Below are 15972 nucleotides of genomic sequence, written 5' to 3'. Positions count from 1 at the left end.
TGTCACAACAAGAAGGTCCTGGGTAGAAAATGGACTGATGGTGTGACATACTACATAAACAATCAGCCTCATTTTATTTATAGTGTACATATCTTCATATATGAAAATTAAGGGGCAGTTTTCAACAGCATGCCACAGTTTTTCTTCATGATAAAGAAATCTGTCAGCATGACTCTTTGGACTTCCATTGTTACTGTTGACCCACTAAAATTTCTATAGTACATTTAATTACTTGGTGTCACATGGAAGGTCATTTGGGAGTTTTCTACAAGTAGGAAAAGCTGTAAAACTTCTAAAAATACAAATATAAGTCCAAAATCTATGAAGATTGAAGCCTTTGCTGGGCCAACTCTGCTCCCCTGGGCCTTGTATTTAACATCCCTGCACTAAACTTTCAACACACTTCAAATATATGTTACAGCATGGAGTGACAGGCACGCCAGAGCAGTAATACAGGCTGCAGACGACAGATTGCAATGTTTACTCTCCGATCTGCTAACCGGTTCATTTAGTGGAGGATCTGTTCAACCTGAATGCAATGAAGCACCGTCTCCACACACGAACATAAGTTGTTAAGTGTCGCGTTTATTCTACATGTTTAATTAGCAACAGTGACAAAACTGCAAAACACACTCCAATCATGTGACACTGCGCTTCCAACAGTGACAGTCACTATAAGCGCAACGCGTCAGGAAATCGCCTCGACAGATGGAAAATATGCGCGAAAATGTACATAGTGTGGGCATCTTAGGGAGCCTGCTACAGCTGCAGAAGTCTGTTCATAGGGAAGGCAACAGTGTTTTTGCTCATTAATAATAATCATGTCAGCAGTGCAACGAGCAACAGTTCCTGTTTGCTTCCTGGATGTTACGCTCCACCTTCTTCAACTCCGCGTGGTCCTCGTTGAACTTTCCGCATTAATCCCAGTAAGGCACGTTTCTTATCAGTCTTTAAGACACAAAGCCTGTGCCACAAAAGTCCACGAGTGATCACGCAAAATTGGTATTATAATGTGGTGGTTGGTAGCAGGTAGCAGCTGGAGAATCCCGTCTCGTCAGCGTCACAGCTGTCCGTTCCGCCTCCGCGCGTACCAGCCGAGGCAGGCACAGAAACCCACCACCGTGAGGATGGTGCACAGCAGCAGGGCCAGACCGTCCCCGGCATCGTAAGCCTCTGCCGGGGGGATCAGGGAGAAAAACAACAGCCCGACCATCAACGCGGCGCTTGGAAGTTCAAGTTTGGGAGCCATGTTTCGCTTTTTCCGCGGTTGCAGTTTACTTTCCGGAAGCGGGAGTGCCTGCGTCAAAGTCAGATGACAGATTCGGAGCGGCCGGACTTCCTGGTGCGCTCAGCCAATTGCAGAACTGCTTAAACTTAGGCTGATGTTCCCTCCCCACTTCCTCATACCCGCGGAGATTCATGCATTTGCACAAAAACATGATTCCAAAACTCGTTTTTTCTTTCTTCCTCTCTCTGTCAGAGAGGCAAACAGATCCCGAATTCTAAAACTCTCATAGTTATGCTGTAATTAGTGAATTTGCGACATTGTTCTCCTTATTAGTGATGATTAGGCTAACAGGTTGTCAGAAACAAAGTACCTTAGATCAATCTGAGGCTTGTTATTCTTCTTGAAGACAAGACACAAGCACATTGGATATCCATGCATGCTGATCATGGGAAAAACAAAACAATCCCACTGGAATCACATACAGAGAATTTAAACTTTCCTCATCCGTTTTCACTTTTTCACTCTGGGCTTCAAAAAATATTCCACACTTATCTCCAAGTCCAGCCTGGCTGCTTGATTTGCCTCACTACTCCCCCGATCTCCCTGAACATGTGAAATTGCTTCATATCGGCCGTGTTGCGGTGACTAAACAAGCCAGCATCTCAGCTCATGCTACAAATTGTTTGGCTTGTAAGAACCGTTGGAGGGGGGTGGGGGGTTACAGGGTCCATAACCGTCTGTGTGTGCTCTCCCGAGGCACTCTGCCTGTAATTTAATTAGCGCACAGGAGCCAAAGTAAAATATTGACCTTGTAAGGCTGCCATACCTCTGTACCTGCTGGTATCTGAGTGAAGAGATGAATGGGCACAAGTTCCCCTCGGTGCACTCTTCTTGCTTTCACATTGCACGCTCTCTCACCTGCTCCTGCTGTCTGTTTGGCAGTCTGTTTCGCACACACGCATACAAACTTTGTGAGTCCTGTCTGATCTCTGCCGCTGCCTTCAGCAGACCACACGGCAATTAAAAGTTACAGATTCACATCTGAATCTGCTGTTCGTTTGCTCATTCCTCTAACACATATGATCTATGTTGAGTAGACGCAGTTCTTTCCCCTGGATTCCACTGATAATTGATCGATAGGAGGGTTACAAAATATCCAGAAATGAGTGTTCAACTAACGAGCTACAACAAAATCTCCCTTGTATGGTTTGCATTGCAACGCACTGGTCAGAAACAGGAGGCCCTTAAAGTCTTTTTTTGTTTTCTTTTGTACAGCACTTTGTGATCAATATCTTGAAAGGTGCTATACAAATGAAGTTTCACTTACTTAAATATTGTAATAGTTAAAAAGCATGGATAAGATAGATGTCTCGATCTAGTTCAGTGCACACAGTCACAATCATTTATAATCTGTTGACTTGACAGTTGTCCAGATCACGATAGCCAAACCTTTCAGCAATCACACCCTGTGTAAGCCACAGGATGTGATTGCTGAAAAGTTTGGCCTTGTGCAGAGTGCTGTACCTAAGCATATTAATCAAAATGTGACTGGAAGGGAAAAGTGTGGCAGGAAAAGGTGCACACGCATCAGGGATTTGGCGCAGCCTTGAGAAAAGTTGATTCAAAAACTTGGGGGAGCTTCACAAAGTAGGGAAGACATGCATCTATGGGAAAGGGGTTACAGCTGTCGCATTCCTAATCAAACCACCCCGAACCAGCGACGACATCAGAAAGTAAATGACATAAAAGTAAACACTGCAATTTGAAAATCTGGAGGAAGAGAGGAGAGACACAGAATCCAAGGGTTTTGAGGTCCAGTGTGAAGTTCCTGCAGTCTATGCTGATTTAGGTCACCTTGTCATCTGCTGGTGTTGGTGGCGGTTTGTCCACTGTGGTTTATCAAGTCCAGACTTCAGCTTTCTACCAGGAGATTGCAGAGCACTTCGTACTGCTATTGGCTCACGCGCTTTATGGAGATGTTAATTTCCATTTCCAGCTGGGCTTCCTTCCCACATTACCAACACTACCACCTCATCATCTTATCTTATTGATTGGCCAGCCAACTTGTCTGATGTTAATCCCACTGGAAATCTATAAGCTGCTGTAAAGAGGAAGAAACACTCAACCCAAAAATGTGGATGGGCTAAAAGCTGCTGTGCTACAAGCTAATCACCTCCATACCACACTCCACTGATGATGAACATGATTTCCAGAAGTTAGACATCTCTGTTGTAAATCCTTCTTCACTGATCTCGGAACTTTGCATGTAATAACTATAGAATGTATAAATTTTGAATACAGTCAGAAAAAACTTTTATAACAATGCTGTTGATTTTGTGTCTTGTATCAACATAGGCTGGGCAATGCAGTGCTGGTCAGCTTTCGTGGTGCTGATTGCAACACATTTTAATCCTGCAACTTTAGTTATTGAACTTCTTGTTATTCTTGGTCTTACTATTGCTAGTATTGGTCTTAGACTACGTCCACATGTACACGGATATTTTTGAAAACGCAGCTTTTTCTATGTGTTTGGGCCTTTCGTCCACACAGAACACGGCTTTTTTGATCACTAATAAACTGAGATTTTCAAAAACTCAGTTTTTGCATTTACGTGTGGACGAGGTAAAGGAGATTTAGTCACGCAATGTCAAAGGTGTGTGCCTGTTTTGAGGTCATGCTGTGCTGATGTTACTGTTTGCATGAGGGGAATTTCTACAATGGCGGACATAGACAAAATATTTGTGCTGTTAATCTTACTATCTGCAGTTTTTACACACTCATGTATACACACACAGTTACTGTCCCTCCATTTAGAAAGAAAGAGGCGTCCGACTGAACTTTGGATGTGACTTCTACATTCAGCGCAGACACTAACAACCCAAATCCCGATGCAAATGTCGACATCGGTTTTGAATAAATGTAATTTTTTCAAATTAAATTTATGCATGCTGTATGCATTTTGTCCAATCCTAGGTTGTGAGTCTACACCAGCCATATCTCACAGCGCTATGACTTATGATTATGAATCATTTACACTAATGCAAAATTTTAATTTTTTTTAATTGAATAAACTCTGGCCAAGGGAGCCAGTGAGACAAAATCCAAAATACTGTCTTTAGTTATTAACACTTGAAATGATGAAGGCACTTGAAAAGTAACACAAAATTAGTTGCCTTTCCCAAAAAACACAAAAAACTTTTGAGAAGTACTTCAGGTTTTGTGAGTGTACAAAACCCTGTTTATGCTTTCAAAATCCAAAATACGGTCTTTTATTATTAACATTTGAAAATGATGAAGTAAACAGTAGGGGTGCAACGATACACAAAATTCACGGTTCGGTTCGATACTTTGGTGTCACGGTTCGATATTTTTTCGATACAAAAAAAATGTTCATGCCTTTTTAATTTGTCATTTATTAAAATTATAAATATATATTTTAACTCAAAAGTACAGTTTTTAAATTTAACCCTAACCCTTGTGCGCGTTTTTTATTTTGACAGCAAATGCGCACCTGCGGACCACTTATGTGCAGCCCTGGTTATTTAGCTCATCATATTGAAGCCACAGAAATTATTTTGTCCATGAAACCATAAAGCTGCACTTTCTTTTTGCCTTATAGTCTGATTTGTCATAACTTCTCCGTTTTGTGGTAAGCTTTTCTTTGGCTGTCACTTCTTCACCCTGACCTGTCTTATTTGGCTCAGCAGAACTGAAATATAAATCCTGCTGCTTTTACACACGCACTCACATAAGCTCAGCGATTCTCTGCGCGATCAACCTCTCACATGTTTAAGCTTGCTGCGGGAGATTTCACTTGTCATGTTTGCATAGTAAGCTAACAATTAATAAGACGATGTCAGAGGAATTGGTGCACAAATTATCATCACTCACAGATCAGTGCTGTCGCTCTCTATACACAGTTCGCAAGATTGCAAAGTGAAAGCAAAAAAACAAGCGCAAATTCAAACGCGATTTCAATATGTCACATATTGACAGTGGCTCACCGATGCCAATGACATAATTACCCAGCTACATTTCTGAAAGAATGCAAAAGCATTGACATATATTTTTCCTTCCTACAATAGCCCGACGGGCAGAGTAGCCCGTCTGAAAAAAATCGCTAGCCCCAGGACGTCGGGCTAGCGATATTGCAAGCCCTGTATCTGATTGAGGAATCACTCATCTTTGGAAAAGAGAGTTTATTACAGAGAAATGTCTCTTTCCAAAATAAAAGCTATACTATCCGCTTCTTCTGGGCTATATTCTCAGCAGCATAAGGAGAATCATGTGCTAACAGCTGTCTAAATGACTCGGCTAAAGTTAGTAGCATGCTTGCTTTTTTTTGTCTGCTTCCACTTGTCTTTGCACTAGGATGATGTCGGCGTAAATGTGCAGTCATATTCGTTGTGTTCCCACTAGTGCTTTCAGGTTAATCTCGTTGAAATGACCTTAACGCCACAACACGGCAAATCTCCGTTAACGAGCTACCGCCGATCGCCCCGTGCATGGGGCTAGACGGCCAACACGTTAACGAGCTAACTGTACTAACACACTAGTTCCCACCCATGTAATTGAGCATTGCATGGCACATCCAACATACTGTTTTACTTTAGTCCATGACTCGCTTACCTTCAGGGTCATACGTCACATGAAAACCAAAATAATTCCAAACGCCAGATCTGAATGAGGGTGGGGGAGGTCCATGTTGCAACTTCTGTCTTGCTAGCTTGCCCTGCGCTCTTCCTTCTGACTATGCTGTCTGTGTTGAGCGCTCAGTGGATCTGCGCTCGACAGTGCAGCCTAGGCGGAGTAGTCGAACGCAGATTCACTGAGCGCTCAACACAGACAGCATCGTCAGAAGGAAAGTTGATAAAATAAATTACAAATGTTGTATTGTTCGATACATATGCATACCGAACCGAAAGCACTGTATCGAACGGTTCAATATCGATACGAATATCGTTGCACCCCTAGTAAACAGGCTTCTAGACTTCTGATTGGCCAACATTTCTACACGGTTAGGATGTGGCATGTTCTTGACAGCATTTGACTTTGTTTTTTGCATTTACATGTGGACAGAGATATTTTTTCAAAACTTGACATGTGGACAGGATTTTTTTTTTTAACAAAAACTGGAAAACTCAGTTTTCAAAAATTCCAGTGTACGTCTGGATGTAGCCTTAAAGTGATGATTGTCACAACAGCTTGTGCTGCTTAAAAAGCTGAAGAGAATTGATTTTTATCAATTCATTAATTGATTGATTACTTTTTATTTTCTAATACACTTTGATATTTTATATTTATAACATTTAGGCTACTTATTTATAACCCCTTTGTCTGTTTTGGTTATGGCGAGACATTCTAGCTCTGAGGACATGTCTGCTATAACACAAGAAATCAGGCTCACTGTAGTTTATAGTGTTCAGGCTTTATTGTCTTATTTTCATTGAAACTTGTAAACTATCTGAAAGTTCAAGGATTTAGAAACGACAACCCTCAAAAATATGATGGATTTGAACAACTCAGAGGTTTTTAAAGGAGATGAACTTGCAGCTATTGTTCACTTGTTTAAAATGTGGTCGCGCGTCTATTTCACATAATAAAAACTCCAGGTGCAAGAAAAAAAAAAGACAGGAAAGTGTCAGAAATCAACTGATGGCAAAACTGAAGGTTTGTAGGACAGCAGGACACGGGACTCTAGATGCATTAGTGGAAACTGGATCAAGTGTTCTCTTTTAGGAAAGAAAACAAGGCCATGGTTTTAGGTGAGCCCAGCACAGCAGCAGTTCAATTATCTCTGACAAAACAGCAATATTTAATGTTGTGGGAATAATCACGATAATAATCACAACAAGCAGTTTATGCCTGCTTGACCATGAGTTTATTCTTAGGAGAGAAAAGCTAGTTAACACAGGTTACAAATATTAGAAATTAGTCCCTCTAGAATTTTGTTTGAATTTTTCAAAAATTGATATATAAGCAGCTCTCGCTCAGTGCTGCTTTTACAAGCTAAGCTTGTGTGTATCTTTACAGACTTTGTTATTAGCAACCTTTCACAAAAGCACAGTTTATTCCAATTTCTTTAGTCAAATCTACTAAAAATGCCAAAGCTAGCACAGTTCAAAAGACATAAAATTATATTTTTGCACCTACAAGGTGATTTCCAAGGAGCTATTAGCTAAAAAAAACTCATGCATATTCTTAGAGTATTTAAAAGTAGAATGGGAGGGAGAGCCTTCAGTTTTCAGGCCCCTCTTCTGTGGAACCAGCTTCCAGACAGACACTATCTCTACTTTCAAGATTAGGCTTAAAACTTTCCTTTTTGCTAAAGCATATAGTTAGGGCTGGACCAGGTGACCCTGAATCCTCCCTTAGTTATGCTGCAATAGACGTAGGCTGCCGGGGGATTCCCATGATGCATTGAGTTTTTCCTTTCCAGTCACCTTTCTCACTCACTATGTGTTAATAGTCTAGCATTGAATCATACCTGTTATTAATCTCTGTCTCTCTTCCACAGCATGTTTTTCATCCTGTTTTCCTTCTCTCACCCCAATCGGTCGCAGCAGATGGCCCCGCCCCTCCCTGAGCCTGGTTCTGCCAGAGGTTTCTTCCTGTTAAAAGGGAGTTTTTCCTTCCCACTGTCGCCAAAGTGCTTGCTCATAGGGGGTCATATGATTGTTGGGTTTTTCTCTGTATGTATTATTGTACGATCTACTGTGCAATATAAAGCGCCTTGAGGTGACTGTTGTTGTGATTTGGTGCTATATAAATGAAATTGAATTGAACTGAATTGATATTCCAGCATGGTGTGCAGTGTGCCCTTTAAAAAAAAAACAGTAGAAAGTCGATAATATGTATGAGAAGGTAACGAATAATAGATATTATAATTCTTATATACACCAGCATCATTTCCTAAATGTTGCCAATACAAGCGAAGGCAGTTGAATTCTAATCATAGTTAAAAGATGATAAAAGACATTTTATGAAAGTTTGACCTTATTTGAAAAAGAGGTCAAAAGTAATGTGATATTTAAAATCCAAATATTCATTGTATCATTCCATATGATTATATGTTGCCAATGGCAGTAAGAAACATAGTTTTAAATTCTTTATATCTTAAAATCAATCTATTAATCTCGAAGGAGAGGTCAAATGGTCACATATGACATATTTTAAATCTTTATACGGCCTTTCATTAACATCTGTAATAAATCTGTAATGTTGCATATTTATGTTTTCTTTCAACATTATTTAATCAAGAATTTTCGCTCTGCCAGTATTTCCTCTTTGTCATGTTCCAGTTTAACTGATCACCTCAGTTATGTCTTGTGTTTTTACTTTGTCCGCTGTGCTGAAAAGGACAGCTTTTAGAGTCCTTGGGTTTAGCAAAGCGTCATCCATTCTCAATTACTTTCCACAACAATGAAGACGGAGTTCCACCTTTACCAAACAGCACAAAAACATCTCACCCTGATGATTAATTATGTTCTGAAATGGGTTTTCTCAGAAAACACTGAAAAGCTGACCCTTCAAAGCTTCTGAAGTGGTTCAGTGCATCATCCATAATGAATTGTACTGTGAGGGACATGACAAATGGATTTTCCTGTGTCTTTTGTGGTAGTGTTCGACATGTTGAAATGTGTAAGAGGGCTTGAATCAACACCCAAAAAAGAAAGAAAGGGCAGCTTGGTTCTGCATAACATAGTGTTGAACCAAAATGACTCATGCACTGCTAGGGGCGTGGGATGAGCTGAAACACATCGCAGACCTGCAAAAAGAAGAATGACGCAGTGTAATTATCTATTCATATTGGAGGCTGAGAGGGAGTCTGAGGGTGGATGTTTGGCAATCACGCATCTCAGTGTTACGCTGACAGTTGTATAATGCTTGAAAGGATAATCAATTCATCCTAGCATTGTTGCTTTGTTTTAGCAGTTACTCCAAACTAGCTGGAGATAATTCATCTCAGTGAATATTAAGACATCTTTAGAGTAATGCTATCACGTAATACGCAGTTATTTTCCTTCTCGAGTGATATTGGAGAACTGCCAAAAGCACATTAAAAACTCAAAAAGAAAAATGTTGTAAGAAATTCTGTTGTATTTGGATCATATTTAACTTGAATCTGTCACTGTTAAGCGAATGAAAGTAAAGTATTAGGTGCCAAACGAGCTCTGAATGAAGAAGGGAACAAAGCAATGCCCTCAACCAGGGAAAAGTAACTTAAAATGCTTTTAAAAGCAATCTGCCTCTTCTCATATATGTAAATGTGTCACAGTTGGACCAATATTAAACAAAGATATCCCAAATAACTGCAAAGTGCAGTTTTTAAATTTGCCTGGCTCTGTGTGAAAAAGTAATTGCCTCCATTTTTTTTGTCAGATCATTTCATAAAAGGAAGATCATACCACGAATCAAACATAGTGGTGGCAGTGTGATGGTCTGGGGCTGCTGTTTTGCATTTTTTTTATTGAGTCAGGTTATCTTTTTCTACTAATATACCGGTATTTGTTTGATGATCTGAAACATGTATGACAAATCTGAAAAAAAAAAAAAAAAAGAAAGAAATGAGGAAGGGAGCAAATATTTTTCACAGCACCACAGGTATATAGGAAAGAAATGGTGAGTGACTGCTGTGGCTGATTCATCAATAAAATTTGAACTCTCTTCTTTAAGTTTTAATGTAATTTATAATTTCTAAATAAACTTAAGAGTAGGTCTCCAGGTTTCTAGAAAAACATTTCAAAGCTCTTTCAAAGTTACTGCATTTTGTCGTTTGTGAAGGTGATGCCAGACTGCTTCAATAACACTTAGCTCTAGGTCTGTCACGGCCAGCGGGGGAGACCGTGTGGCGAGTGTGCGTGGTGGACCCAGGCGCAAACACAGGCGAGGAGACGGGAGTGAACTTAAACTGAAAGCGAGCCTTTATTTGGGCTGATGCAGAAGGGAGTAGACAAAACATAACAGGGACAGAGACTGCAACTAACCAAAAACCTAAACTGGAAAAACACTAACCTTACTGAAAGGAATAACTATGATCACTGTGAACAGAATGCTGTGCAGATGCATGGAAACTGAACCAAGTGGCGTGACGAAACAGACATGAACATGACCAGCGCAACCTTTGTAACTCAGTTTTAAAACTAATCACATCTATGAGTGCTATCTGGGGATTGCACATACATCTGGCCCTAAATTGCTGTCTAAATACAAACGCCCAGTCCTCTCTCTACCCAGACAGCTCCTCCAGCTCTTCCAGGGGATGCTGAAGTGTCCCCAAGCCAGTTGAAAGACATCTCTTCAGCATGTCACAGGTCAGTATCATGGTCCTGGTACTATCTGCCCTGCTACACTTTTCTTTCTTCCTTTTTCCTAACCCTTTTTCTGACTCTGGCTCTCTTTTATTTTTCTCAGCCAGATGAATCCCTGGAGGTTGTTCCCCTGATCAGCCTTGGGCTGGGCCTTCAGCTGCACACCTGTTTCCTTGCTTCTTGTCAAGTGCTGTGTGAATTTATGGACTGATTATTCCACTCATTCACTGCCAGATGATAGAGCTACGTTGTTGTCAGGCTTGGATTTAGGAAATGAACTATTACTTTGTGCTTGATTGGGTACTTACCTTGATTTCTCATCTCTTCTATTGCTTTGGACCTGCCCACCTGGACAGGACATGTGCTTTGAATTTTGGATTCTGTTTTTGGATTTCCTTCTAAAGGACAGAGACTGATTCCCACAGATACTTACCTGCCTGCTCACTCTCCACTGCACACCCACACACTCTCACATACATTCTGAGTAGTATCACCAAGAAAAGTTTCTTTTTTTAAATCTCAACTTGTTTGCAATAAACATCCTTAACCTTTGCTCACCTCTCGGTCTGGTTTGAGTCCATTAAACTCAGTAAATCATGACAGTCTGCCCCAAGGTCTCCTCCCAGTAGATTTCTTTTATTCTGACTTCAAAATGTACCATCTCTTTATACCACAGTTGAAATTTCACTTAGTTCCTGGTCTAGTGTTTAGATTATTTTAGCATGGCATGTTTTTAAAATACAATCAAAGTAAGCACAAGTAAGCAATTACATATTACCGTAGATCATCAAAAGACTTGGCCTATTCAATGGTTTTCATAACAGTGGTTGTTTCTCAGTATTTTTCCCACAGTTTCTTAAGGAAATGAGCAGAATCGGAACTGGTCTCAGAAGGCTATAGCAGAGGGCAGGGATGTATGTCTTAAGCCTAATAGTAAGAGATGTTACAGCTGAAAAATACAATATACACAGAAAATATTGCTGGCTAGTAATCATTGTTATTTATTACTCAACATCTGAAAATAAGAAACCTCACTGTAATTTACAAAATGATAAAACTAGCAGACAGTGCTGTTTGCATTTTTCACGTATCTGGCGATCAATCTTATGTAATGTGCTTTCTTATTTTTTGTATTAGATTTAAAGGCTAGTGGTTCTGAGAACTATTCATTTTATTAGTATCTGTGTTACTGATGACCATCTCTGGAACAAAGTAGATGCGTGTGGAATAGATGAAGAACAGTGCCGCGCTGATTTATTCAAGGTGAACCAGTTTTCCTTGGGATGCACACCAATGTGTTGCCTGTGTCAAATATGGCTGACAGCTGGGTACATCACAGTTATTCATAGCACGTGTGAGCGTGTGTGTATATGTATGCAAGATTGATAACTCATCACATTTCCTGTCATAGTCTAAATGTCACCTCTGCAGCTTGCAGTGATGAATGCAATCCTGCGGCTGGTTCATCATTTGCTGTGTTCATTTCCATGTAAATGTTTGTCATAGTATTCACACACATACACAGAAGGAACAGTTTAAAGATCGAGAGGTTGAGAATCATCATACAACACTGGTCACTGACATGGCTGTTCAGAACAACAACATTTTGGATACATGCACAGTGATGTCAAAATGAAAGGTTTTTAGAGGACTTTATGCGGTCCCGGGAAAAAGTAATTACACCACACGACTCGGTAGCTTGTAGAATCACCTTTAACAGAAATAACTAAAAGTAATCATTTTCTGGATGACTTTGTCAGTCTTTCAAATATAATATGGCATGCTCTCCTTTACGGTGGGGCTACAGTTCATTGAGGTTTGCTGGTTTTCCCGCCACAGCATTTCAGCAGGGTTGAGGTCTGGACTTTGGGCCATTGCAATTCCTTAAATCTTTTTCTTTTTTGTGCTTTAGATATGCTTAGGGTTATTGTCTTCTTGTAGTTTGAATCGAGCTTTAGCTGAGGTTTTCTGTTTTGTTTAGATTATGCTAAGTAAACCTAACCCATGCTGTCATGTTCTTTTTCAAAATGAACAGATTTGTGGCGACTAGACATAGTAAAGAGACCTCTGGTAAATGCTTAATGTCTTTACTGTAGCCTGTCTCGTATAGCTGATAACTACTTTTCTCTTCTGATCCAAATTGGCAGAGTAAAGTGATGCACATTCCTTTATCGAGGAGGCAAACACAGTGTAGCTACTTCTATCGGTGTGCTCTCACAGAGGACATAGAATACATACTGCTAACTACTGCTAGCACACACGCAGAGCAGAGGGGGCAGTTCCAGCATTGGGCATGCATCACACATATACATTATCCATCAAGCTACCTTCCTAAAGAATAAGACTGCCTTTAACTATAGGCGTTTTCCTGGCAACCCTTCCACACAAGTCACACTTATTCAGTCTTTTTCTAACTGTGTGTGTAATTTAACTGAGACCTGTATTGTCTGAGGTGTATCACATTTTATCTATTTATTTTACATGACTAAGTTACTAAATCAATAGTTCAGTATTTTGTACAGTACAATCATTTGCTTTCTTGCCAAGGTCTGAATGAAAAGACCAAAATCATGCTCAATATGTACAAATATGGAACTTGAACTGGCAAACAGCTCAGCTCACACTGCAACCAGATAACTCCCTGGAGTATCTATCTTTTGGCTGGCGAACTTGTGATACCCTGAAGAAGTAACTGCAGCTGGCCAAAAATATTTTCACTGCACAACATCATCAACTACATTAGGACCAAAATAGTCATAAAAAGATGGTTATCTATAGTTCTTTGCCTTCTTCTTAACAGTACATACACCACCAAATAGTGGGAAGTGCAGCAGCAAGAAACCAGAGCAGGCATCAATTACAACACAAGTGACATGGATAAGTCAATAAATGCATAAAAGAAATACCAGCATCATCCCAAGGCTTGTATATGCACAGTGGACAGATCCACTTTGTTAGCAGCTTGTTCGGGTGAGGGTTGTAGGTGTCTGGAACCTATCCAGCTGTAATAGGGCAGAAGGCGGGTTACACCCTGGACAGCTCACCGGTCATTCTCATTTACTAATTAGTTGTGTAGAAGTACTTTAACTATGCTGACCGCTACTGTGGGCAGAGTTAGCTGATGTTCCATGCAGTTAAGCTTGACTTTGTTATCTTTGTGAACTGGTGCTATGTTATATTTTGAAAGACCTTTAGAATTGCTAGCAGATGATTTTTGCATTAATATCTCAATAACTTCTCAATAACGTCAGGCTTGCTGTTTGCCCACCTTTATCTTCAGACCTTTATCTTCAGACTTCTTGTAGTCTGAAGATTAGACTACAAGATTGTATTTCTGCTCTAGGAATAGCTTTGCTGATTTGCTGACTTTAAATTACCAACTGCATCTGTTTGAACCCTTTGACTTCTTACCCTTGTCTAACATTGGACTCTCTTTCTTTTTGCTTGGTGCACTTTGCAACATTGCCTCGATTCCATTTAAGCTGCCTGGGGAAAGCTACTGATGCCTGCTGGGGGGAAAAATGCTATCTTCTTCCTTTTGTGTTTCAAGCCTTCATTGTTTTGTAGCCTGTAGCAGTCAGAATTGTGCTGTGAAAGTGAGGCTTTAAGGAAACCCATCAAAAAGCAGCAATGGTGTCGTTATTTTCCAGCCATTTAATTGTGCAAACATTTACTCCATAATGACTCCTTAAAGCAAAAAACTTGGTCTACTTTAATAAACACGACTTGTTACAGAAAAAAAGAGGCAACTCACAGGCAAGAAGACAAAGACAGAAAAAGTATATCATCATTATTAGTACGATTTTTCACACAATGCAGAGTAAGCGAGTGGTATTTCCTTGCTAATTAGCAAGTTTACACTCATTTCTTGTGACTGACTGTTGATTGCCTCCAAAAAAGTCCATGAAAATTGTTGGAGATAGAAGGTGTGATCGTGCATACGAAAAAAAAAGTTACGTTTCTTCAATGAGATATGAAAGTGAAAGGAAGTCACATTGATTGGAGTGCCTTACTTTACTTGATTCAGCAAGCAGCTCTAACAAACATTTAGCATTAAAAATAAATGAATGACTCTGTCATTGTTAAGGCATTCAGTAATATTGTTGATCCAATTTGGCTGAGGAGTTTATGAAATGATTAATTTACTTAAATAACACAAAAGAATTTTGACCAACATTTTACAGTACTGTGCAAAACTGTGCATGTATTTATATCTTGCTAGGGAAATGGGACATAGGTGAAGTGATTGAAATGTTCACCCATCAATCCATCCATCCATCCATCCATCCATCAATTTTCCACTATTTGTCTGGGGCCAGGTCACAGCCCAGACCTCAGGCCAAGAGACCTAATCTCCCCAGGGTGTACTGGGTCTACCCCAGAGCCTCGTCCTGGTAGGATATGCCACAAACATGTCATCCATGAGGTTCCTAGAAGATGCGTGAACCACCTCTGCTGGCTCTTTTTGATGTGGAGGACTAGCAGTTCTACTCGGTTCTTCCCAAATCACTGAACTGAATCCATCTCTAATGCTCAAATAATAATCTAAGGTCTAATCAAAGGTCTTAAACCTGAAAACAAAACAAATGGCACAAGGTCCACATAAAGAACAAAAACAGAATAGGAATCTAGATAACAAGCCATATGGAACAAGAAAATACATCTTGAAATAGGACAAAGGGAAAGATAGAATGTCACACAAATATATTACACAAGGACAACCCGAGAAATAGAAAATGCACTTTTAAATGATGGATTTATTTATTAATGAAAAAAGCTTAACAAACTTGTCTGGCCCAATTCTGAAAAGTAATTGACCCCTACACCTAATAACTGGTTGTGCCTTGCTTGGCAACTAGAACTGAGAGCAATTGTATACGATAACTGCTTATGAGTCTTTCACATCACGCTGGAGGAATTCTGGCCCACCCATCTTTGCAGGATTGTTTTCATTCAGACACATTGGAGGGTTTTTGAGCATGAACAAGCATGAAAGGTATGAGATCAGAAGATCAGATTTGGATCTGGACCTTGACCAGGCCACTCCAAAACCTTTATTTTGTGTTTCTCAAGCCATGCAGAGGTGGACTTGCTGGTGTGTTTCGAATCATTGTTCTGTTGCATGACTCAACTGTGAAAGAGCTTTAAGGCACCCGACAATCATGTTTCCATCAATTTCTGCAAGCTATCCAGGTCCTGAAGCGGCAAAGCAGTCAGGATCTTTATACTACTACCATTATGTTGACTGTTGATATATTTTATGTTTATTAAAAACAAGAGGCTTAGTGGGAATCATATTCATATAACATGCAAACTCCACACAGAAAGACCCCAGCCTGATGGTGGAATTGAACTCAGGACCTTCTTGCTGTGAGGTGCTAACCACCATGCCACCATGCTGCCCTGTTTACCTTCTGTATGAATTTTATACCT

The 15972-nt window shown here is 40.0% G+C and overlaps 1 protein-coding gene across 1 annotated transcript; it reads right to left on the bottom strand.

Annotated features, from left to right (window-relative positions):
• Positions 1–565: 565 nt before the first annotated feature.
• LOC111500831 (small integral membrane protein 30) lies at positions 566–1351 on the bottom strand. The gene has a single exon (XM_023153332.2). The coding sequence runs from the start codon at positions 1247–1249 to the stop codon at positions 1061–1063; it is 189 nt and encodes a 62-aa protein (XP_023009100.1). The 5' UTR covers positions 1250–1351; the 3' UTR covers positions 566–1060.
• Between the last annotated feature and the right edge of the window lie 14621 nt (positions 1352–15972).

The sequence above is a fragment of the Maylandia zebra genome, linkage group LG17 (genome assembly GCF_041146795.1).
Source record: "Maylandia zebra isolate NMK-2024a linkage group LG17, Mzebra_GT3a, whole genome shotgun sequence".
Classification (NCBI taxonomy): domain Eukaryota; kingdom Metazoa; phylum Chordata; class Actinopteri; order Cichliformes; family Cichlidae; genus Maylandia; species Maylandia zebra.
This window is presented reverse-complemented; position numbering and strand designations above follow the sequence as displayed.